We start from the raw sequence: 23,036 nt of genomic DNA on the forward strand, positions 1-23,036 counted from the left end.
TTTATTTCCTTCTTATTTTTGTCTAAGCTCAAGGGAGCCAGAGCAGAGGGCTTAAAGGGCCGCATGCGGCCCGTGGGCCGCGGGTTGCCGACCCATGGCCTAGAGGTGCCCACACTTTTTTGGCTGGTGAGCTACTTTTGAAATGACCAGCTAACCGAGGTCTACCAACCAAAAATAAAATCCCAAATTGCAAGGGTTGCTGAATAACACGTTTTATTTTTACATGGGATAACTACAATAGGGCTGCAACAAACGACTAATTTGATTATCGATTAATCTATAGATTAATGAAACGATTAATCGACTATTCGGACTACTACTGTGTGCCTTGCACAATTTCTCAAACGCTCTTATTTAGCCATCAACTTTTAGATTTAGCTTGAGGTTGTTTTAGGCATGTGGATACTAACAATGAAGACAATAAAGATGAATACTTGATTCAAAAATACATATATTATTAAATTAACTTAACAAATTGTGAACAAAATTAACATTGCTTTTTATTCGAATTAAATAAATAATATTTCACATCAAAAGAAACAACAATGTTTTAACAAATCGTATTAAATAATGTGATGACAGAACTGTAAACAGAATAGCTGAAACTTTAACAAACTAAATAACTCAGTTACCTTTCATCATTAACCCATGTTTGTATAATGGAGTTAACTCCGTGTGTTGCTGCTAGCATACATAACACCTGACGTGGAAACGTTACTCGTGGATGGGGCTATAGAGCTGCTAGAAAGACAGTCGAACCCGCTGCATTCCTCCGTCTGGATGTGGTGCACTTTTGCTAAATGTTTAGACAAATTGCTCGTGTTAACGCCCTTACATGCTAAACACTTTTGGTGACGAGCATTGTCCACCTCAAGACGGGTAACATGTAACCACACCTTGGAGCGCTTCTCTCCACCATCTCCTCCGTGTGTTGCTGCATGTAGCGGATGCGTGTGTGTAAACTGCCCCGCCCCCTTGCAAACAGACGGGGGAGAGAGAGATCTCGTCTCGATTGGAAAGATAGAAAATACACCGACCATAGACGCATTTGTTTGTCTTTTTGCATGTTAGAAACGAGTTGGCGACACTAAGACTAAGAGATAATGTTTGTGTAGCAATAATACATGACCTTTCTCTTTCTCAACTCGCTACTCGGAGGGAAGTCGCTGTCATATGCCTTGTGAACACTCCGATAATGCCTCTCCACGTTACCTTTCTTTGGCAGAGCGACGCTTGCTTTACAAATAAGGCAAATAACCTTTGAATGTGACATCACAAACAAAGATTCTCCCTCCCATTCTGTGTGGAAGTGGTATGTCTTTAGCTTTTTGCTCGTTCCCGCACTCATTTTGTTGTTTGTCTCTCCCGGCACTTGACTGATTTTGTATGGCTTTGCATTCTGTGTTAACAGACTGGAAAGCAATAGGTCGCTTTTTCTGTCAATCAAGTCAACTCCTGAATTAAGTGGCAGGGAGGCCAAAGGAGGAGGAATCAAAACCTGTTTTGTCTATTTTAACGGAGCTGGATTTTTTTTAATTTATGAATGACTCGCGATCTACCAGCATTGCCCCCGCGGTCGACCGGTCGACCGCGGTCGACGTACTGGGCACCTCTGGGGCCCTAGACCATAGCCTAGACCTAGAGTATTATGTTCATATATTGCTGCGTAGTCGAGTGAGTTATATATATTGTGTGAAAACTACTGCATATGTAGCCTACAATATAAATAATGTGCAATAAAAAAAATCCAATTGGAGGAAATCTTTCATATAAAAATACATGACGCCATTTCAATTCAATCAGAATATACTTTTGTTATGCAAAAAGTACAGTTGCATCCACATTTATTAACATTTTTGCAACAATTTGACAAAACAAAGCCTTGCCTGCCGTGATGCAGGCATCAGAGTGTGTCAGCAGGGCCCCAGGCAGAACAATCCTATGGGTTCCTTTTGAGCAGTATATTAAAAATATATCCCACATATTTGTATTTTCTGAGAGGTGTTAATAATTTGAGAAAAATGTACTACATTGAGAATAAACTGATAATTTTTAAAGAAAAAATACATGATAACAGTAACAATTAGGGCAGTCTCCTAGATTTATTTTAATATAATAATTTGATTTAGTGATGATCTTTTGGCTGGTGGTGTTTGCTCACCCTTGGTAGCATTGCAACATAAACTATATTTGGGGACAGGGGACATTTTGTGTTTATTTATTACAACCTTGATTTTGAAATGTTTATGCATTTCTTATGAATGTAGCCTACCTATGCTAACTGTAACTACTGTAGTGCCAAAGCCCTATTCATTATGCCATTGTGCCGAAAAGCATCTCTCACTACAAATCAATAACATTATCATGCAAAAAAACATTTTCGTATAGCCATAATCCTATAATGTAATGTATACAAAAAGTTGGTTGATGTTTGATACATGATTCTTACTTCAGGGACAGAGGGTAATGGAGTTTGCAGCAGAAGGTTATCTGTAGGCCTTTAAGGGCACTTGGAATTAAAGAGCAGTCACAGGAGTAGTCGACCTACCTGCTGTTTGAAAACTAACCTTGATAAATTATTGAACCTGGTAATATCAATTTACTATGTGCCTGTTTTAGCTGTTACCATGGCAGAAGCTCATGTATTATTAACAATTTGGGTGTCTAGTTTGTGCACTCGTTCAGCCCATTTTGACGTGTCAATGTGGATTTTATTGTTTGATAATTGCACTTTACTATGGCTGTGGCTGAAAGAGCACGAGTGGCTTTTATGAATGGGATGTGACACTATGGGACTGTCAATGGAGGGGCCCAAAGTGAAAGAGGAGAAAGAAAGGTCTGGGAAAACAGTGAGGTTTAGAGTGGCGTCTGCCAACAGCGGCCGGGTCTTGGCGGAGGTGTTCAAGGATGAAAGGGCCTGGGACAGCTCGGTGTCGGACTCAGTGGACTCTGAACGCACCAGCAGCAGTCCAGAGGCCGAGCAGGGGGGCCTTCCTCCCACCAGCGAGGCCAATCGCCATCTGAACGGTCTGGTGGTGGAAACTAGTGCGGATGAGAACGGTTGTGAACCTGCAGATGACTTGCTTTTGTACGCCAGTGCCAAGAGAGAGAGGCTCTTCAGCAAACAACGGATTAACATCTGCAGCAAGAATGGGACCATACGAGGAGTGAGGAACAAAGTGAGCGCAGGTCAAGAGCTTTTCAACAACCTCTCCAACATGTACTCGGTAAGCACCTGCAAAATCTTATTGCCGGTTATCTTGATTGCATGTTTATTCTGGTGTGATCTGAATTTTTAGGGGAAAAAAATGCTCAAGTTTTTTCATGCATGTGGCATCTAAATTGAAGATGATCAAAAACCATGATTCTCAATAGAGGTCCCCTGATACGACATTATCAGATAATTAAGCCATGATACGATATCAATAGGATTTTTCATGATTGGCAATATGCTGAGTACTGCGATAACATAGGTTGATATATATGTAAGAGATAATGTGCAATTTAACATAGCAATATTCAAAACTGTTCATTTTAGTGTTATATTCCTGTCAGTCTTCTGTTGAGTTTGCTGTACGATAGCTTTTTGTGTCTTTTAACCTCTTTCCTTCTCTTGCACTGTTTTCTTGTTCTTGTTCAATCTTTCTTTTCTTTACTCTGGAGAGATAAGCTATCATGAATCCATCATTTTGGCTTTCCATATACAGTGGGGCAAAAAAGTATTTAGTCAGCCACCAATTGTGCAAGTTCTCCCAATTAAAAAGATGAGAGAGGCCTGTAATTTTCATCCTAGGTATACCTCAACTATGAGAGACAAAATTAGGAAAAAAGATTTCTGGCTCTCACGGACCTGTAACTTCTTCTTTAAGAGCCTCCTCTGTCCTCCACTTGTTAACTGTATTAATGGCACCTGTTTGAACTCGTTATCAGTATAAAAGACACTTGTCCACAACCTCAAACAGTCACACTCCAAACTCCACTATGGCCAAGACCAAAGGACACCAGACCACAGAAACAAAACAAAATTGTAGACCTGCACCAGGCTGGGAAGACTGAATCTGCAGCTTGGTGTGAAGAAATCAACTGTGGGAGCAATTATTAGAAAATGGAAGACATACAAGACCACTGATAATCTCCCTCGATCTGGGGCTCCACGCAAGATCTCACCCCGTGGGGTCTAAATGATCACAAGAACGGTGAGCAAAAATCCCAGAACCACACAGGTCCCCCCCTAGTCAATGACCTGCAGAGAGCTGGGACCAAAGTAACAAAGGTTACCATCGGTAACACACTACGCCGCCAGGTACTCAAATCCTGCAGTGCCAGACGTGTCCCCCTGCTTAAGCCAGTACATGTCCAAGCCCGTCTGAAGTTTGCTAGAGAGCATTTAGATGATCCAGAAGAGGATTGGGAGAATGTCATATGGTCAGATGAAACCAAAATATAACTTTTGGGTAAAAACTCAACCCGACGTATTTGTGGGAGAAAGAATGCTGAGTTGCATCCAAAGAACACCATACCTACTGTGAAACATGGGGGTGGAAACATCATGCTTTGGGGCTGTTTTTCTGCAAAGGGACCAGGACGACTGATCCGTGTAAAGGAAAGAATGAATGGGGCCATGTATCGTGAGATTTTGAGTGACAACCTCCTTCCATCAGCAAGGGCATTGAAGATAAAACGTAGCTGGGTCTTTCAGCATGACAATGATCCCAAACACACCGCCCGGGCAACGAAGGAGTGGCTTTGTAAGAAGCATTTCAAGGTCCTGGAGTGGCCTAGCCAGTCTCCAGATCTCAACCCCATAGAAAATCTTTGGAGTGAGTTGAAAGTCTGTGTTGCCCAGCGACAGCCCCAAAACATCACTGCTCTAGAGGAGATCTGCATGGAGGAATGGGCCAAAATACCAGCAACAGTGTGTGAAAACCTTGTGAAGACTTACAGAAAACGTTTGACCTCTGTCATTGCCAACAAAGGGTATATAACAAAGTATTGAGATGAACTTTTGTTATTGACCAAATACTTATTTTCCACCATAATTTGCAAATAAATTCTTTAAAAGTCAGACAATGTGATTTTCTGGATCTTTTTTTTTTCATTTTGTCTCTCATTGTTGAGGTATAACTAGGATGAAAATTACAGGCCTCTCTCATCTTTTTAAGTGGGAGAACTTGCACAATTGGTGGCTGACTAAATACTTTTTTGCCCCACTGTATATACAAAATAACATTCAGGAAATGTTCCACTGGGTTTTCTGATGGATTAACCAAACTAATGTAATTTGCCATAGCTGTTTTTACACTTACCGGATCTTCTTTTTGCAGATTAATATGACTGCACATAGTCTCTTGGTCTGGGCACCGGTCTACTATACAGAAATAACAGACTGTAGATTGTCGAAATTGACCAATCAGAATCATGTATATTCCTAAACTGTGTAACAATGCAATTTTAAACCTTTTCAACTGCTAAACAATTTCATTGAATTATCTAAAGCACATTTGTGATTTCTTTCTTCAATAACTCATCTTTGTTTTGACCAACATGACATCATAAGAAAAAAATATCATCAGCACCTCCTAGTGGACCGAAAAAACAAATGTTACCAAAAGCTTAAATTGGATTTACAAAATTATCAATGTATTTAATTAAACATAAACCTTGATATTTGTTAAATCATAACCATATTCCTCTTTCCTTTAAGGGTTCCCATCGTCATCAGAAAAGGAGACCCTGGGAAAAGCAGTAGCAGTTTAACACAACAGGTAGTCCAGAGGCTGGAGATAGTCTACCATTTCGGAATACACCAGGACAAAACAAACACTTTTGTGAGAACAATATCTGGAAAAGGACCGAATCACCATTCTGATTTATATGTAAAGTGTATTTGAGCACCAGGAAGAGCGCTATAAAAATTAAATGTATTATTATTATTATTATTATTATTATTATATACTAAGTGGAACTTTATGCAACAGTTTATTTATTTACTTAATTGTAAATCCGGAAATGGTGTAGTTTACACTTCTCTCTTTGCTGCAGCAAACAGCACATCAGACACCATCAGAAATCACCATAACAGTGCAGATTTACTGCTTATAACACAAACATCAAATATACTGAAAAACCTGAATGGTTGGCTTTAATTAAATGTATTATTTCAAAACATTTCATGTAACTCTATTAGGTTAGTTGAAAGCAATCATATTAAGTTTGAATTTGTTCAACTTAATATTATTGCTTTCAACTAACCTAATACAGTTGTGTAACAAATTGAAGAAAACATCACAAAAATGCATAGACACTCTGTTGTCTGAATGTGTTGCAAATGAGCATGATCCCCTTGGGTTTGGAGGAAGTGTGAGGAAGAGGAGGTCCTTCTGCTGGATGAAGCTCAGCATCAGTCAGTCAGAGTTATGTTGAGGAGTGTGTGCTCTGTCTTTCACACATGGAAACACCTTTGATAAGTAGAGGAAAGAACTGAAAATTAATGTACACCTGAGTATTAGTAAAGTATCCATTATGTTTTTCCATTTGTTTACTTATTATTATTTAATTGTTTTCCTCATTTGTCGATTGTTATGTAGTTAACCTATGTATCTGGGTTTATTTGATTATGCTTTGTAAATAATTTCTTAAAATGCAAAAAAATAAGAAAAAAAAATAATGGTAGGAGGCTGCAGACAATAACTGAATTGTAAAAACTTGTGAATGAAAATTAATAATTTTTCCTGTGGAATCTTAAAGACTGAGTTTTAGTGTGGACTTTCCCTTTAAGTGACAGATTTAGCCTATGCAACAACATCTCCGCGTGCACCTGCCTCAGCACCAGCTCTGCAGCCCGGTAACGGCACCGTCAACCCCCGCACACACGAGGCCCTGGGGGGGGGGGGCTGGGCATGTTCATTTTTTAATAACTACCTGCTAATACAGCATCATATACGGTCATGTTACTGCGCTATTGACAGCTGAACAGAAGAAGGGAAGGATGCGGGATTCCCTGTAGACACCTCCGCCGTGTTTTTCTTTAGTTTCTCAGCCATCAGAGATCCGTTTATTTGTTACCGTTAATGCCTCCATCGAGTGTATTCAAGTGGAGTGTCTCCACATGATAACACATGCCATGCTCGTCTTGGTTGAGCGTCTCTGCAGAGCAACGTAGTAAAATCTCTCCCTACTCCACGCCCTATCATTATTATCAATAGATTCCCAGCACCATGTCCCCCCCAGCATCGGCTGCGACAGAGAGTGAAAGTTGCACCACCGTTTTGGAGGAGGACACCAGAGAGGAGGTAGGCTACTATCATTTAGCATGGCTTTTTCATTACCACATTCCTTTTGTTGTCTTCTGTTTGTCGCAGCCAATTATGGATCCATGTTTGAAGAATGTTAGTGCACGTCAAAGATTGCCAGGGATGTTGGTTTAACAAAAATGTTCATGCAGTTCAGAATAGCAGAATGTTAAGATTAAACGTTAATGAATGCAGAGTAAAATGGTTGACCTGGTGATTGTAATCCTAACATCTTTACCTGTCTTTCATCTCACATCTGCTGTAGTGAGCCAGCATATATCCCTCTAGCGCTTATACAATTACATGAATTTTCTACAGAGCTGAATAAACTTCTTCTTATTTACAACGGCATTTTTGGTTTAAGGGTAGGGTAACATGACCCGAAAGGTGCTTAACGTGTTGCCGTTATCAATTACATGTAAGGTAGATGATTAATGATAAGATAACGGTTTTGTATGACTTCATCTTTTGTTTTGTCTGTTTGTTTTCGACTCAACAGCAAAAACCCCTGAAGCAGTCTCTGAGCAAGTCACTATGCCGGGAGAGTTTTTGGAAATGCCTTCTTCTGTCCATACTCATGTATGGCTGCATGGGAGCCATGGTTTGGTGTCATGTCACCAAGGTGACCCGCCTCACCTTTGACAGTGCCTTCAAAGGGAAATCCATGATGTACCATGACAGTCCCTGCTCTGATGGCTACATCTACATCCCACTGGCCCTACTGGGAATGCTCTACTTGGTCTATCTTGTGGAGTGCTGGCACTATCATGTCAAGAACGAGCTGCAACACAAAGTGGACGTGGAGGGCATCTACGAGCGCATCCAACGGATGCAGCAAGCCAAGCCCTGCATCTGGTGGAAGGCCATCAGCTATCACTATGTTCGCAGAACCCGGCAAGTTACGCGCTATCGCAATGGAGACGCCTACACTAGTACCCAGGTTTACCACGAACGTGTCAACACACATGTGGCAGAAGCAGAATTTGACTACAGTCACTGTAACGTCAAAGATGTTTCAAAACAGCTGCTGGGCTTGGAGAAGTCAGCTCTCACTAAGATGCGCTTCACCAAGTGCTTCAGTTTCGCGAACGTAGAGTCTGAGAATTCTTACCTTACGCAGCGAGCAAGGTTTTTCACCGACAATGAGGGCCTTGATGACTACATGGAAGCCAGGGAGGGCATGCACCTGAAGAACATTGACCTGAAGGAGTACGTTATGGTTCTGTCCGACCCAGACCACCATCCCTGGTATCTGTCCCACTACGTCTTCTGGTTCGCCTCATTCTTCACTTTCTCCTGGCCTCTCAGGGTCTTCACAGAGTATCACACTGCATACGTCCACTACCGCGTTGAGAAGCTCTTTGGGCACGATTACATCCCTGTGACGCCATGTGATGATCAGCCATATTGGCGGCGTATCCCTCGTGTTAATACCATTGACAGTACGGAACTGGAATGGCACATTAGGTCCAACCAGCAACTGGTGCCCAGTTACTCGGAGGCTGGCCTGATGGACCTGGCCCAATGCCCGTCCAGCTTCAGCGGGCTCCGTCAGAATTGTGAGCGCTGCCACCGAGCCATCAGCTGCTCCTCAGTGTTCTCCAGGAGTGCCCTGAGCATCTGCACCGGTGCCAGCTCCCGCATCCCCTTCAGCGGCAGCCGCTTCTCCTTGGCGCGGCGCTACGGGTCCCAGCGCAGCTGCTTCTGGAGGAGCGGGAGCTTGGACGACCAGGAGAGCCCCAGCGAAAACACCCGCTGTCTCTCAGTGCGCCCCGCCACAGATGAGGAGGAACCCCCAGAATATGAGGACGCACTTTGCTACCCAGTGCTCATCGTCCACTGTAGCGAGAATTGCCACAACCACAGGTCCTTGCACAGAAATGGTTCCTGTGTGGAGACTTCCTTATGACAACTGACAAAACAGTAGCATTTCTGTAGCAGACAAACACTTTGGACATCAGAAACAGACTATGTGAACACGTCTTAATGTGGGGTACACCGATTAATGCTGTAGCGGCACACTACCTGAAACAAATTCCTGAATCCCGATTGTGAGAATCACCAAAGCAATCACAGTGATTAGTGAGGGGGAACAAAGCGATGGTGGTATGTAAACCTACTACAATGCACACACATGGAAGAAATAAATCTGCATGGCTTCCAATGACAACCAAGCAGACACAGACTGTTACACTAGACATCCTTGGCATAGCTTTCAAGGTCTCTTGTTTGACACATATATGAAACTGAAGATGTAGTTACCTCATAAGACCTTTTCCGAGGCCACAGACGAGACGGGCAGGTTTAGACATCTCAATCATTCAGTCCAGTCAGGTTTTTACAGCAATAACTTTGGAAAAAAAAGTGAAAAGTGTGAGGAGGAACATCAGAGAAATATGTTGGGCTAATGCATGTTACAGAGAGACATCGGTCAACTTTGAAACCTCCAATCCAGAAGTTACTAACGTTCTCTTGGATACTCTCATTCACTCACAGTCATACCAATCTATGACATTTTACATCACGGGGAACTGTTGTAATTTTACTTTTTACCGAGTACCTACTACTTTTTAAATGTATTTTTACTTATGTTAGTGACTTGGTGCACTCCCCAGAATGCCTTTTACGTCGCCAGAAAGCTGGTATAAACCTGTTTTCTTGTGCCCTTTATTTGAAGCAAACATTTATTGTGTTTGGTTGCATTTTTAGTTTATCAAGGCTTCTGTTTGATGGAGAATTTGGTATAACTGATGTATTTATTCTACAATTGATTTCTCCCTATTTGACTGTTGACTGTTGGTGCTATACGGCAGCTCCGGAGAGAAACTCGCCTTTATTTTGGATGTTAATGTTTACAGTTGTTGTTTTTGAAACATGTTGTCCTACAAACCTCCACTGTAGGCGTGGGAAGATATTTGTGTCACTGAAACTGAATTGTTTTTTATTTAAATTGCTCAACTTGAATAGCATAATTTCAAATTGAATGTATTAGTTTAATATGTTAATCTTAATCTTTTTAATGCAACTATTCAAGTTGGGTCAATCAAATCCAGTTTCCTGTGACTAATATTTCTGCTCATATATTGAGGTTGGGATTTGGATCTAACATCTGGCACCTGATTTGTATCAACTAATCCAGAAAACGGATTAAAGTCAGTCTTCAGTGAGTGCAATGTAATTGTTTTTCTACCTACTGCCACGATTAAACACGCCGACAACTGTGGTACAAACACATACATGTCACCACATTCTTGTGGTCATAAAAGACAAGTACAGGTTTACATTCACATCGATCACTATCATTAACCACAGTGTGTGTGTGTGTGTGTCACTGCAAAAAGAACAATAATATATACTTACATTTGCATGATTTCATTCTGCTAAGAAAACGTGTTAATAACCATACCTGAATGTAAACCACCAGCATATGATATATTGTAGTATATGTTCATTATGTCTATAGTAAAGGAACAATGCTCAATTTTGTATCTGTTAAATATAACATTTCCCCGTCAAGTGTATTGAATGTGCTCAGACAGTGGTGGAGCACAGCACACACCAACATGTCACCATGTTCCTAAAGATGTTGATTCATCCCTGACTCTTTTGAGAAGAGTTTACAGGGAGATATGCAAGGATGCAAACGCACTTATGTTGACACGTGGACATCATACAACCTTTATAAGACTTTTTTAACAGGAACATATTGTATGCATCCAAGCAAAACTTTTTCTTACATTGTTGTGACACCAGTATTATGCACTTGACTAGACATTATGAATTGTAATGAAGCTGAAGGTTGATGTAAATTCCCTTCAAATGATAAAGTATTCAAGCTGATATATTGATATGCTCAGACATAAAACAACCACTTAATGCTTCTTGTTAAATTATGTTATCCTCATAACCAAATGGGCTGTATAAATAACTTGATTACCTTTTCAATTATGTATTCAAATTGATCTTATGCTGGAAAAGTTGCAGTATATGTTTTGGGAAGTCCATGTATGTTTAAAACATGGTCCTGGTTCGGATCCTCAAACATTTCTGAATGAACACATTTTGAAAACTTGATGTTGGAATAGCACAGTTGTAAAAAATAAAACAAATGAAGGCTAATTTGACTGTTTATGATTTGGTTTCAGGATTGTGGTTGCATGCTGACTCCAAGTCACACCTAATGAACTGTATAATGTCTGGATTTAGCTTTCTGGTGAGTTATACTTTAACAGTTTACTATTTGTATACTTCAAAACAATATGGCAGATAAATAACTGTAAAATAATGGTTAATTTGATTTTTGTTTCACTTATTGTTTTGCAACATAAGCACAATAAGCCTAGTACTTGTAGCAGAGATGATGGCAATACTATATACACTTTGGTGGATAGAAGACAATAAACCAGGCAATGTAAAGTGACTTAGCAGCAGCTCCGTCTTCAGAAGAGACATTTCATTTCAGGCATACTGACAGACATATATCAATCATTATAGAGAAATGTAATTTAATAATTGATTGAAATGTTGTATAAACTAATAATCTAAATGAACTAGTAACTTGCTAACTAGCTGTTAAATACATTTAGTGAAGTAAAAAGCACAATATTGGCTTCTAATATTTAGTGGAGTAATACGATAAAGTAGCATAAACTAAAAGTACTCAGGTTAAGTCAAAGTACCTCAACATTGTCCTTAAGTACAGTAATTGAGTAAATGTACTTTGTTACTATCCACCAATTGCTTTATTAACACAACAGCAAACTAAGGGAAATGAGGTAGCAATTCACTTGTTTAAGAATGCTTGCTCTGACAGACATCATTTCAATCAGTTATACAATGTTGACATCCAGAAAAAAACGTTAATGATAAACATCAGTCAAATAAATGGGGGGAATGGGTAAATACAAAACAGAGGAAAAGTAAAGATTGTTTTTGTGAAAAAAGCAAAAGATAATTTGTCATTCTATAGAAAGAGGTTTAGTTTTCATTATAAAGTTGAGGATTGGGCAGTGTTGGTTTGGTAGATATGAGTATTCTAGAAAGGAAAAGAGAGTGGCAAATAAATGAAGTAGGAATAAAAACAAGTACCTCAGAAATAATTATCACAATTACCTCAACATGTGGTTCTAAGAACAAGGAAGAGTGTGTTGGAATATATACATCCAAGACTTTAAAATATCGATCTCCAAAAGAGCGTCAGATCAACTATCAGTGTACACAGCAGAAATGCTGGCAGTAATAATAGGATTACAGTGGGTTGAAGAGGCCAGACCAGATAGGGTGGTGATATGCACAGATTCATTATCCATATTAAAAAGAATACAGTCAACAACAACAACAACAACAACAACAACAACTGTCAGAGAAAATATACTCATTGAACTTAACCATAGCCTGTTAAGACTTCACAGAGGCGGTATAGATCTGCAGTTCTGCAGTTCTGCTGGGTGCCTGCACATGAGGGGGTAAAAGGGAATGAGTGTGCTGATACATTTGCAAAAAGTGAATTACAAAAGGAAATAACATTACCAGTTCAACTTGGAAAAGCAATAATTAAGAAAAAAGTGCTGGAGATCTGGCAGAAAAGATGGGAGAAAGACCCGAAAGGCAAAGAGTATCATAAGTACAAAAGACAATCACAATTAATATTTATAAAGAAATAAACAGAAGGTAGGAAATCATGATAGCTAGACTCAGACTGGATCACACATCATTGAATAGTACTCTGTATTTCATGGGGAAAAGTGACAGTGACAAGTGTGGGAACTGTGGAGTTAAAGAAAATGTGGAACATATCTTATTACATTGTGACATCTATAAAGCTGAAAGAGAAAAACTGAAGGATAAAGTGATATCCTTTAGGCACTGTTTACCTTTCTGAGTGAAACTGGGGTAGGTAAAATAATCGAACATTAGGTTAGAATAGATCATAGATTTTTGTTTTGTTTTATTTATTTTATGTTTTTATTTTATTTTACTTGCGGTTTGTTAGTTTTAGATCATGGATCTAGGCAGGATGGAATTACACACTCATGGACAGTTGGTGGCGGTATGCAACTAAAAGCTGTTTGCGATCCGCCATTAAAAGAGAGAAAAAGAAGAAGAAGTGTTTGGAGGACTGCTTAAAGTGTGTAAGCGAAGCATTCTGATGAAAATGCACCAAACAGTAACGTTAGAGGGCAGCAGTACGCCATTGTAATCTCTGTAGAATCCAAAGAAGAAGAAGAAGAAGAAGAAGAAGGTTATTCCATCGGTGAGTGGACTATACCGTTTATTTATTGCGTGTTAGCAGCTTCAAATGTGACATTTAGCACCAAGGTAAACAGGCTATACTGTCTTTTTGCTACGGGCTCGTGGATTGTTGCACATGGAAGGATATAAATGAGTGCACGTGCTCACTGAAGAGAAGTTGAGCTAACGTTAGCTAGCAGTTTCTCCTTCAGCTTCACCGTGAAACATGTCAAGCTCCACCAAGCAGAGACAACCTCCGCATAAAGGTACATTAACAGCATTTTATATTAAAAGATAAAGATACATAACATTGCTCAACAGGTATAGCTCTACTTTAATAAATGTTTGTTTTCGACTGCTGTCAAGTGGACAAGAAAAATATTACTTCCGGTAAATCAATAAGCGCAACTTTAACACACCTTAACACAAATAGTTAAACCTAAATGTTTGCCCATTGTGTTATTGGTGTTTAACAGAATACTTGATGTAACAGTCTTGTATTTAAATTATTATTATATATTACAAAGCTGGTGTTAGAAATAAAGAGGCTTTTACTTTGAAGGGGCATGACTCTACATAGGTACTTTAGCATAAAAAAGAGAATATTTCACATTTATCTAATAAAACAACCCCTTTTTTGCCTGAATATTGAAATGATACATTGCAATAGGACATGATTGCATAGCAAGTATATAATATGCATCCTTATATTTAACTTGTGACATTGTGAACAACAGTTAACACATTATTTTAAGAGGAGACTCAACAGATACATATTTGAGGGCAATAGCTCATTCAGTTATTAAAAAGTCTTGATACTAAATGCATAATTGCGTGATACCAATATGGCTGGCTTTCTGTACCTGAATTTGTCTGAACGAGATGTATTATAGCTGTTATTTATCACAATGCTTCCTAACCATCTTTGTTTTTCTAGTGACTGGGTGGAGTGCTAACATGCAGAGTTTGGTGGTGCAGGCACTCGCCATGAGGCAGCTAGGAAGGCTGAACCCCCGTCACCTGCTGGCTGCTGGCTATGGACTGAGGCAGGCTGAATGGTGTCCGAGGACCATCCACACACGGCAGCTGTGGGGCTGCTCGGCCTTCCCCGCACTCGGCTGTCACAGCAGGCCTGCTCTCCGGGGCCGAGACGCCATCAGGGGATGGTCAGTCAATCCTCTGAGGTTTAAAAGCAACAAGAAGAAAAGTGAGGCTAAGACAGTGAAAGAGGATGAGGAGGAAGATAAAAAAGACCCAGAGGACAGTGATTATGAAGAAGAGGTGGAGGAGAATCTACCAAAGGACTATAAAGACATTGAGAAACACGTGCAGTCCTTTCGCTATGACGTCATCATGAAAGCCGGCCTGGACATGGCACGCAAGTGAGTTTCTTCATGCAGACATATTTTCATCTTTGAAAAATAAAACTTTCAAAACATTATTAAACTATGATTTGACAGCCCCCGATGTGGAAGATTCATGGTCTAAATCAGGGGTGTCCAAATGTTTTCACTGAGAGCCACATTCAGAAAAACATACGAAGGTCTGGGCCACTAGCTTTTTGGTGAGGTATATTGCCCAAGCGGCAAACTCTGGGGAAGAGACGGGACGCTAATACGGAAGTGCCTCAAACTGCAGTTCATCTAGTGGCCAGTAGGAGCAGTCTGCAGAAGAGAGCAATTTCCATAGACCCCCATATTAAAATGCCCAACTTTACAGCAGAAATAAACATGTTTACATCGTGGTTCAAAAAACCATTTTCTCTGTATAGTTAGATCCCCCCTTCATGAATATGGATTGGGGGGGTGAATTTTTTCTCAACTCATCTGTTTAATTAATATTAAGCCTTAAAGCTTTTGCATAAATTAGGTTGTGGTCACTTTGATGGACATGTACATGCCTCACTGTCAGCTAACAGCAACTTGTCCACTCTGCTAGGCTACAACCATAGAGGCTATAACGTTAGTTAGTTGTAGTTACTGTACTTGACCCTTTAGCTTTCGCCGTGTTCGTGGTGATTGTGCCTTTTAGGGAATATTGTTACAAATACCAGACAATTAACATGTTGTGCTGTGCGCTTGAATGTACTAACAGAACTTCCAAGAAGTCTAAAATGATAATATTATACATCTTTCGTTCACAGGTGTTTGTGTGCTTGGTAGCTTAGCTTGTTACTTATTAGCCAGCTAAGGACGTAACCCTTTATACATACATATACATTTTAGTTTATGATTCAGCCTTGGGTAAGACTTTTATAGTCTATGGCTATGACGCCCATAATGCTAAACGGGAGCAAATGTTAATAGGGGACCCAATTATCCCAGTGGTGGCCGCCGGAGCTAACGGAGCCGCAGGGGGCTAGCTCCAGCCGGCGTCCCGGAGCTAGCCCACTGCGGCTCCGTTAGGTCCGGGCGGTGGAGTCCGTCTTTTCTTAACGTGTGAATGACAAGCATTAAGAATAACAAAATATAGCTAATTGTCTTGCAGATTGTCTCATTTGATTATGAATGTAACGTTTGTATAGGGGAACTACACTGTTAGCAGTAACTTGGTACGCATGTATTTCATGTTAGCTTAGCTTCTTTGCCTGAGCTAGCTCTGTTTACTGCCATTTCGGAGGCAGCAGGTTCCGCCTCGGCTCCGCCTCTTTGCCCTTATTTGGAGCAGGCGGGATTAGACTCTGACGTTGCTGTCAAGCCGTTAGTGGCCGACTCCGCCTACTAACGGCAACTCTGCAGAATTCTATGGGTGACGTTACGGACACTACGTCCATTTATATACAGTCTATGATATGGCCTCATAAATTAGGTTATCAATTAGCAAAATCATTGTCATTTAGTTAAATGATTCTTGATACCTGAATATGCTTGCAGCCATCACAGCTTTTTTTTTTTAATTTCATTCATTTTGTTACATAAGTGTTGGCAGCTCATTCCTTATACCAGGAGCCTCAGATTGCTTATTATAAGGGGAAATAGGAAGGGTATATTTCAAACTTGTTATGCAGATAAATTATTGGGATTATTTTTGACCAACTAAGATTTAGAAAGGAAATGTTTCAACTGAATTGATTTGAAAATGGGCTTATTAACACATGAATACTACAGTGTAATATATGTTCGATAGATATTTAAGAAGTAAAATATAGGAAAAACATAATTTTTGAATTGGGTGAGGGCCAATAAAAAATGGGCCGCAGTTGGCACCGGGCCATAGTTTGGACAACCCTGGTCTAAATTCTGGAAATATGTTACAGACATACTTTGGAAAGTATGAAACAGCAACGTTTTTAAATGTATAGATCACAAGGGCTTACTATCAACTGTTCTGACTCAACATATAATACTGTACTATTAGTTATTGGATAAGATGCCTAATACTTGAACTTCCTTGTAACTTCTGAGATACAACCATTACATCCCATCTTCATATCTCACTACTTATTACTATACTTATTTATTAGAATTATTTATCAGCCAAATGGTTTGACCCATTTTGAGATGTCTTCAGATTTGTTCTCATACTATAGCAGTCGATGTAAAGACTAACTGTCTGTTCTCCTATTCCAGTAAAATTGAGGTGTCCTTCTATGACAACAAACTCAGGCTAAATGGACAAAAACTCATCAAGAAAAGTAAAACGGTGAGTAATGAACAACATATTCCTACTCTAATTTCTTAGTTTTCCACTAGTGCCTCAATCTTATTTCTAATTTCTCCTATATATTTGATTTGTTTAGGTTAAAGTTGGGGACACATTGGACCTGATACTGTCGGAGAACGGAGAAACAAACACTGTCACTCTGATGAGAGTCTGCCTTCGGAGGGTTTTGGAAGAAATGAGTCACACAGAAAAGTACAAAGTTGCCATACGACGATGGAAATGTTTAGAGCTTCCCAAAGAGGAGGCCTTCAAGCCATGAACTTGAACAGGACAGTGTGGACTTTAATACCATTTGCTAATGAAGGCAACAACACCGGCAGAACTGAATGCCATCAATTGACCGGCAATCTCCAAAAAGTTGAATCTCTAATGGATTACTAAAGTGTAATGTTAAGGCTTGTAGCGGGTGTAGACATGTCAACAGTTTTCTCAGAGAAATATATTTAGTGTTTCCCTTCCCCTTCTATACTGTGAGTCCTCCAATAAAGGTGCACTTTGACACTTTGAGATCATGTCTAACTGAGAGCAAATGAATGAATATTCATCAGAGTTGTTAGCGTTTTGGAAGGTTTGGCTACTGATATCCTTTTTGCAATTCCTCATTGCAATTTTTTTGATTGAGGCAAAAATATGAAATGGTTAATAAAACCTGTAGAAGCAATATATATATGTTGCGTAGTTTAGAGCTTGTTGGAGAGTGTACATTAAAAACTCTGTATGTCACTAAGAACCTCACAGTTCCTTTATGTAAAACAGTGCAATCAAATGTCATGTTTATAGCTGTGACTTTATTAGAAATAGTTACCATGATCACCGTCATGTTAATTGTCTTTATAATATAAACTTCTATAAGAAGGCTTAACATAAGCACATTGTTATTAAAACCGTGATGGCACAATGCTACATCAGTAACAGCAACGGAAATGTATCACTTCATTGTGATTCATTTCTATCCATAGTGTGAGCTATGCTATATGCTACTATCATTGTCATTGTTGTTAAGGCTACAACATTGTTCAACAAAGTATGTTAGAGAAGCTATGACAGTTTTGGCTTATAAATAGAAGCATTTAATCTATTTATCTAACATTAATATGATTACATAAACTACTGCTGTAGACAAAAGGTAAAATATGACTGAATAGTACTGAAATAAATCCTAACAGATTGGCTTCATCCTACATAGGACTGTTTGAAAAGTTCAAAGATGCGGTTTCAGCTTATATACTGTGCAATTATTTTTATTCCAACAGGTGTTGCCTAAGTGAAAAGTAACTAGGACATAGTGCTTGACCTCTTGGCCTTCTTAAGAATGTCACACTTCTTGCGATTGGGGCGCCGGCAGCGTTCGTCGATGCTTGGCACACATTCATAGTGCCACACCTCCTCCATCTTATCCACAGGATACACTGCCTCCACGTAGTGACGGATCAGTCTGAGGCGCACGGGGTCCAGCTGCTTCTTGTTGCAGGCCCCTGAATGGTTGTACTGCAGCCGGAGGTTCTCCTGAGTGAAGAGCTCAGGGAAGAGGCGCACCAAAAGGCGGGCAGCGAAGTTCCCAACAGAGAGACTCTGCTGGACGACTTCCCGTACCTCAGTGTCCGAGAGTAGGTAGACAGAAGGTACAGGGAAGTCGGGCTTGGATACAGTCAGTTCGTCCAGGGGTATTTTACAAAAGTCTTTGCTACTTTTCTCAGGAGGTAAAGAAGGAACGTCTGAATCCTCCCTCATGCTGTCTTGATTGAGCTGGTTCAGCTGGCAAAGAAAGTCCTGATCCGAGTCTTGACCGTAGACTTTGCGTTGCTGCAGGTAGGACCTCCTCTGCTCCGTGTCGCGTCTCCTGCACCTCTCATCGAGCTTGCCCACAAATTCCAACATCCACACTCTGTCGTTGTTGGCCCGACAGTAGACTAACTGCACATAATGACGGATCAAGTTCACACGAACGGGGTCCAGCTGTTTTTTACCAAGAGAACCGCTGCAGTTGTACTGCTTCCTGGTGTTCTCGTGGGTGAAGAGCTCAGGGAACATGAGGACCAGCAGCCGAGAGGCAAAGTTCCCGATGGACAGGCTACATTCATAGTTGTTTTTCAGCTGCTCCCTGGACAGGAGGTGTTCCTGGTGGACGGTAAAGTCAGGAAGAGGAATCTCCAGATTGTCAAAATCCACAGGTGAAAGCAGTGACTTTTTGGCTTTGCGGCAAGGCCTTTCACTATCACCCGCCTCTGAAACCCGAATTATAGACACATCTTCTGGAAGACTGGCCAGGTCATAGCCCTCATCATTGTTATTGTCAAGTTCGCTCCCATCCCCAATACTGTGAGGACCCTCCAGTGCATCCTCCATGTTCTGAATGCACACCTGAAGCCAGCTGTCCTCAGGCACATCTGGGAAATTAGCTTCCATGTACTTTCTTATTATTTCCATCTTGTCAGAGTCCAGAATTAGCTGCCCCGCACTACTGAAACTGCTGGAGCCTTCAGGCATTTTCCCCTCTTCGAAAACCTCAGGGAAGAGACGGTGCATAAGGAAAAGAACAAAGTCCTCAGGTGAGGAGAACTCGTCCAGCTCCTCCGTGGCTTGGATATTGAAAGCAAGGTCTGCCACACCCTCGCTGCTTTGCTGGTTATCTAAAGAAATGTGCTCCTCCCGGCCCTGCTCATTAATGAAACGATAGGTTTGAGGGCGCTCAGGCTTTATCCCGGCGGCCGTGATTGTCTGCTTCCGGAGCAGCCGAGCACTCTCCACGTCCCTCTGTGCCCAGAAACGGTTAAACAAGTCATTAATCTGCAGGAGGCATTCTTCCTGCCAGACGCTGTTGTTCTTGATTGAAGGGTAGCACACCTCAACATAGTTGCGGATCAGCTGCAGATGTAGAGACTCAAGTGTTCTCTTGCTGGCCATGCACTCGTGAGAGCACTCCCTGGCTTTGAACAGCTCAGGGAAGAGATGCACCAGCAGCCGACACCCGAGCTCCCCGGCGCTGGAGGTCTGCTCCATCAGCTGGTTCAGTTCATCACTTGTTAGCAGGTATTCAGGAGGAGGCTGGAACTCCGTCACCATCCCAGCTGGCTTGATCTGCTTCTTTATTCGCATCACCTCAAGCGTCAACACGTCCACTTTGCTATGCAGTTGTGTCATGCTTGAATTGAGGGTATTGAGAATGAGAAACATTTTCTCAATGAGAGGATAAAGACTGGAGTCCGTTGACGGAGGTTGCCCTAAAGCGTCTATTGTGGGCAGAGAATCCAATGGGCCATTTTCCTCCGAACTTCTGAGCTTTGACGAGAGGATGCTGGCCTGCTGCTCCAGACTTGGTGTGGTCCTCTTCTCTGAGATCCTGTGGGAGATGCTGAAGAGAGGCTTTCTGTAGGACACTCTGGGTTTCTGCTGGATGTAACCCCCCCTCTCGCCAGTTGTGGTGAGGCAAAGAGGCTCATGTCTGCTGCTGCTGTCATCCAGCAAGTACCGCCTCATCTAGACAGAGGAGATGAAATTTAAAACACATGACAACTTTGATCTTTAAAACAAGTGCATATTGTCTGTGCTGTGTACTATAGATAAAAGGGTCTGAGATTTACCTCGCTAGAGACCCTGGCTCTCTTACTGCTGGTGGGCTGGTTTGTGTGAGGGCCCGTCTCTGCAGAGGGACGTTTAGCAGCCTCAGTGGCTCCAGGAGGTCCTCCTCTAAGCCCTTCAGGGGACGCACAAATAGCCAAGTCGTCTGATTCCTCCTTAACATCCTGGTCATGCTTTTTTTCTGTAAATCATGAGAGACCACTTAGTTTAAATATTTGATTTCTGGCCGACACATAGAGACACAAGTGTTATTGATAATGATATAGATGCATACATAATATCTTTTTAGATGAGCAGACTTCAGTCCTTTTGTTTTTTTTAGCCACTTTGATATTGTTTTGTGTCTTCTAATGAGGGAATTGAACTACCTCTTATCTGGAAATTCTACCATGTGAATATTAATGTATTTTTGAACTTGATAACAAATGGGTTGCTATACTAAAACAGTCAACCTTTGCAGGTACAGATTGCATTAGTTACCTTTCTCAAGCATCTCTTCATCTGAAACGTCTCCATGCCCAGAGGAATTCATAGCCTAGAAGGTAAATGCAAACATCGAATCAATGAAAATATGTTTCATGTACATTTATAACATAAGGTTACTGAAGAGCTGTAACAATTAGACGATAATTGAGTCTTTGATAAAAAATAAACTGAAAACATATTTTATAAATTATTTTAAAGTAAAACTTCACCACTTAATTATTTTCTAATACATTTGTGATTTCTTCTTTGATTGTAAAATGATTGCCATTGGTATACGGACTGACAAAATAAGACATCTGAAATCATCACAGCAAAATCCCTCATATATAAGAATGTAGTTAGTTATAGCCCTAGCTGACAAAAATATCAAAAGCTCACCTTAATTCCAACAAGCGAGAAAACATTATAACACAGGATCACTAACTAGTTTTGCTAAAAAAAATAACGCGTTTAAAATGTGTGTGTTATGAACATATTACAAATCATAACATGTGGTAGCTTCTATGCTACCGTTATGACATGTGACAAGCTGCAGGCATAACAGCACTTGTATGCTGGTAAAGCGTGCGTGCTGCAAGGTTACACTGATATCATCTAACGTGATGACAACAATTTTTTTGGACTAACGTAAACTAGGTAGATTATTGACTTCGCTGTGCATGCTTTCTGCGTTGCATTCTAGCTCTCCTCTAGCCTTTATTAGTACGCTAAGGTTACTTCCTCATTCCTCCGCCCATGAACCCTTGAACCAAAACACAAGACATATCAGCTGTGCGGGGGGACTCTTTAGAAACACCGTCACCAACATGTCGTTATAACAACAACACGCTGCCATTGTGAACACATATGCACGGGGTTTATTTAGTAGTGTAACATTTATATGGGATTTTTTAATGACGCGGCAATGTTTGCGTGGACCCCCCCCCCCCCCCCTCCACACACTCCCCCTCCTGCTACGACTCTTGTTACAACGGTAAAGGCGCGTGACCGTTGGTTCGAGCTCACCTTCACGAGTCCATGCAGTCCTTTAGGGCTTTTAACGACGTGTCGGACATGTCTGCGCACTACCGCGAACTAGATCTGCTGCGGAGTGTTGTTGATGTTTTTTTGTCTCGCTCTGCTTCTCTGCTTTCTCGCGTGACGTGACGGGGCGCGCGCCTGCTGTGTCACTTCCGCACAGCTGTGATGGAGGTGAAAAAATGAAAAATAAAGTTGTAATACCGTCTAGGTAAAACGACATTGTCTTTAAACTCATGTTATTATATCCAAACAATTTCACAGCCCGTTTAAAAAATGTTTTTAATTTGACAAATGGTCATTATGCTGAGCATGACACACATTTATGTACAGTATTGTGGCTTTTTAGCTTAGCTTTAGTGTTATATTGTATTATGCATTTGATCAAATAAAACCAGACAGAAGAAATGTACAATGACATATACAAACATGATGACTTGTCGAAGCAAACCAACTAATACTGAAATAATACATGGCTGTAGGACTATACTGACAAACATAAATAAATATTATTTTTGAATATACAAAAGAACAATTCCCAAACTAAGATATTACAAATAAAAAAGGCCAAGGAACAACAACACAATAATAACAGTTGCAAATATATCATCTCATGGCCAATTTACATTAAAATGCTGTGTAAATGCAAATGCACTATTTATAATGAAAGAACAAAGCTAAAAGTATATCTATAAATATAATAATATAACTCTGAAACAGGCCCTTTTACCTAAACAGGCTAATGGGTATTTTTCTGTTAAAATGTGA

General features: G+C 40.6%; 3 protein-coding genes across 4 annotated transcripts; 2 read left to right on the forward strand and 1 right to left on the reverse strand.

Moving 5' to 3' along the window:
- Window positions 1–6,926: 6,926 nt before the first annotated feature.
- On the forward strand, window positions 6,927–11,568 carry tmem151bb (transmembrane protein 151Bb). The gene is made up of 2 exons (XM_079641156.1): window positions 6,927–7,292; window positions 7,792–11,568. The coding sequence occupies exons 1-2, from the start codon at window positions 7,218–7,220 to the stop codon at window positions 9,199–9,201; spliced, it is 1,485 nt and encodes a 494-aa protein (XP_079497282.1). The 5' UTR covers window positions 6,927–7,217; the 3' UTR covers window positions 9,202–11,568.
- Window positions 11,569–13,380: 1,812 nt separating this feature from the next.
- mtres1 (mitochondrial transcription rescue factor 1) lies at window positions 13,381–17,693 on the forward strand. Of its 2 annotated transcripts, XM_079641504.1 has the most exons (5): window positions 13,381–13,545; window positions 13,724–13,789; window positions 14,461–14,905; window positions 17,093–17,165; window positions 17,263–17,693. In XM_079641504.1, the coding sequence occupies exons 2-5, from the start codon at window positions 13,750–13,752 to the stop codon at window positions 17,443–17,445; spliced, it is 741 nt and encodes a 246-aa protein (XP_079497630.1). In that variant the 5' UTR covers window positions 13,381–13,545; window positions 13,724–13,749; the 3' UTR covers window positions 17,446–17,693. The 2 variants fall into 2 exon arrangements, with proteins under 2 accessions (XP_079497630.1, XP_079497631.1); XM_079641505.1 differs by lacking the exon at window positions 13,724–13,789.
- A 261-nt stretch (window positions 17,694–17,954) lies between these two features.
- On the reverse strand, window positions 17,955–22,412 carry bend3 (BEN domain containing 3). Its single transcript, XM_079641503.1, has 4 exons — window positions 22,257–22,412; window positions 21,246–21,300; window positions 20,768–20,946; window positions 17,955–20,663 (listed from the first exon to the last, which is right to left on the reverse strand). The coding sequence occupies exons 2-4, from the start codon at window positions 21,295–21,297 to the stop codon at window positions 18,462–18,464; spliced, it is 2,433 nt and encodes an 810-aa protein (XP_079497629.1). The 5' UTR covers window positions 21,298–21,300; window positions 22,257–22,412; the 3' UTR covers window positions 17,955–18,461.
- Between the last annotated feature and the right edge of the window lie 624 nt (window positions 22,413–23,036).

The sequence above is a fragment of the Notothenia rossii genome (assembly GCF_949606895.1).
Source record: "Notothenia rossii genome assembly, chromosome: 7".
NCBI lineage: Eukaryota > Metazoa > Chordata > Actinopteri > Perciformes > Nototheniidae > Notothenia > Notothenia rossii.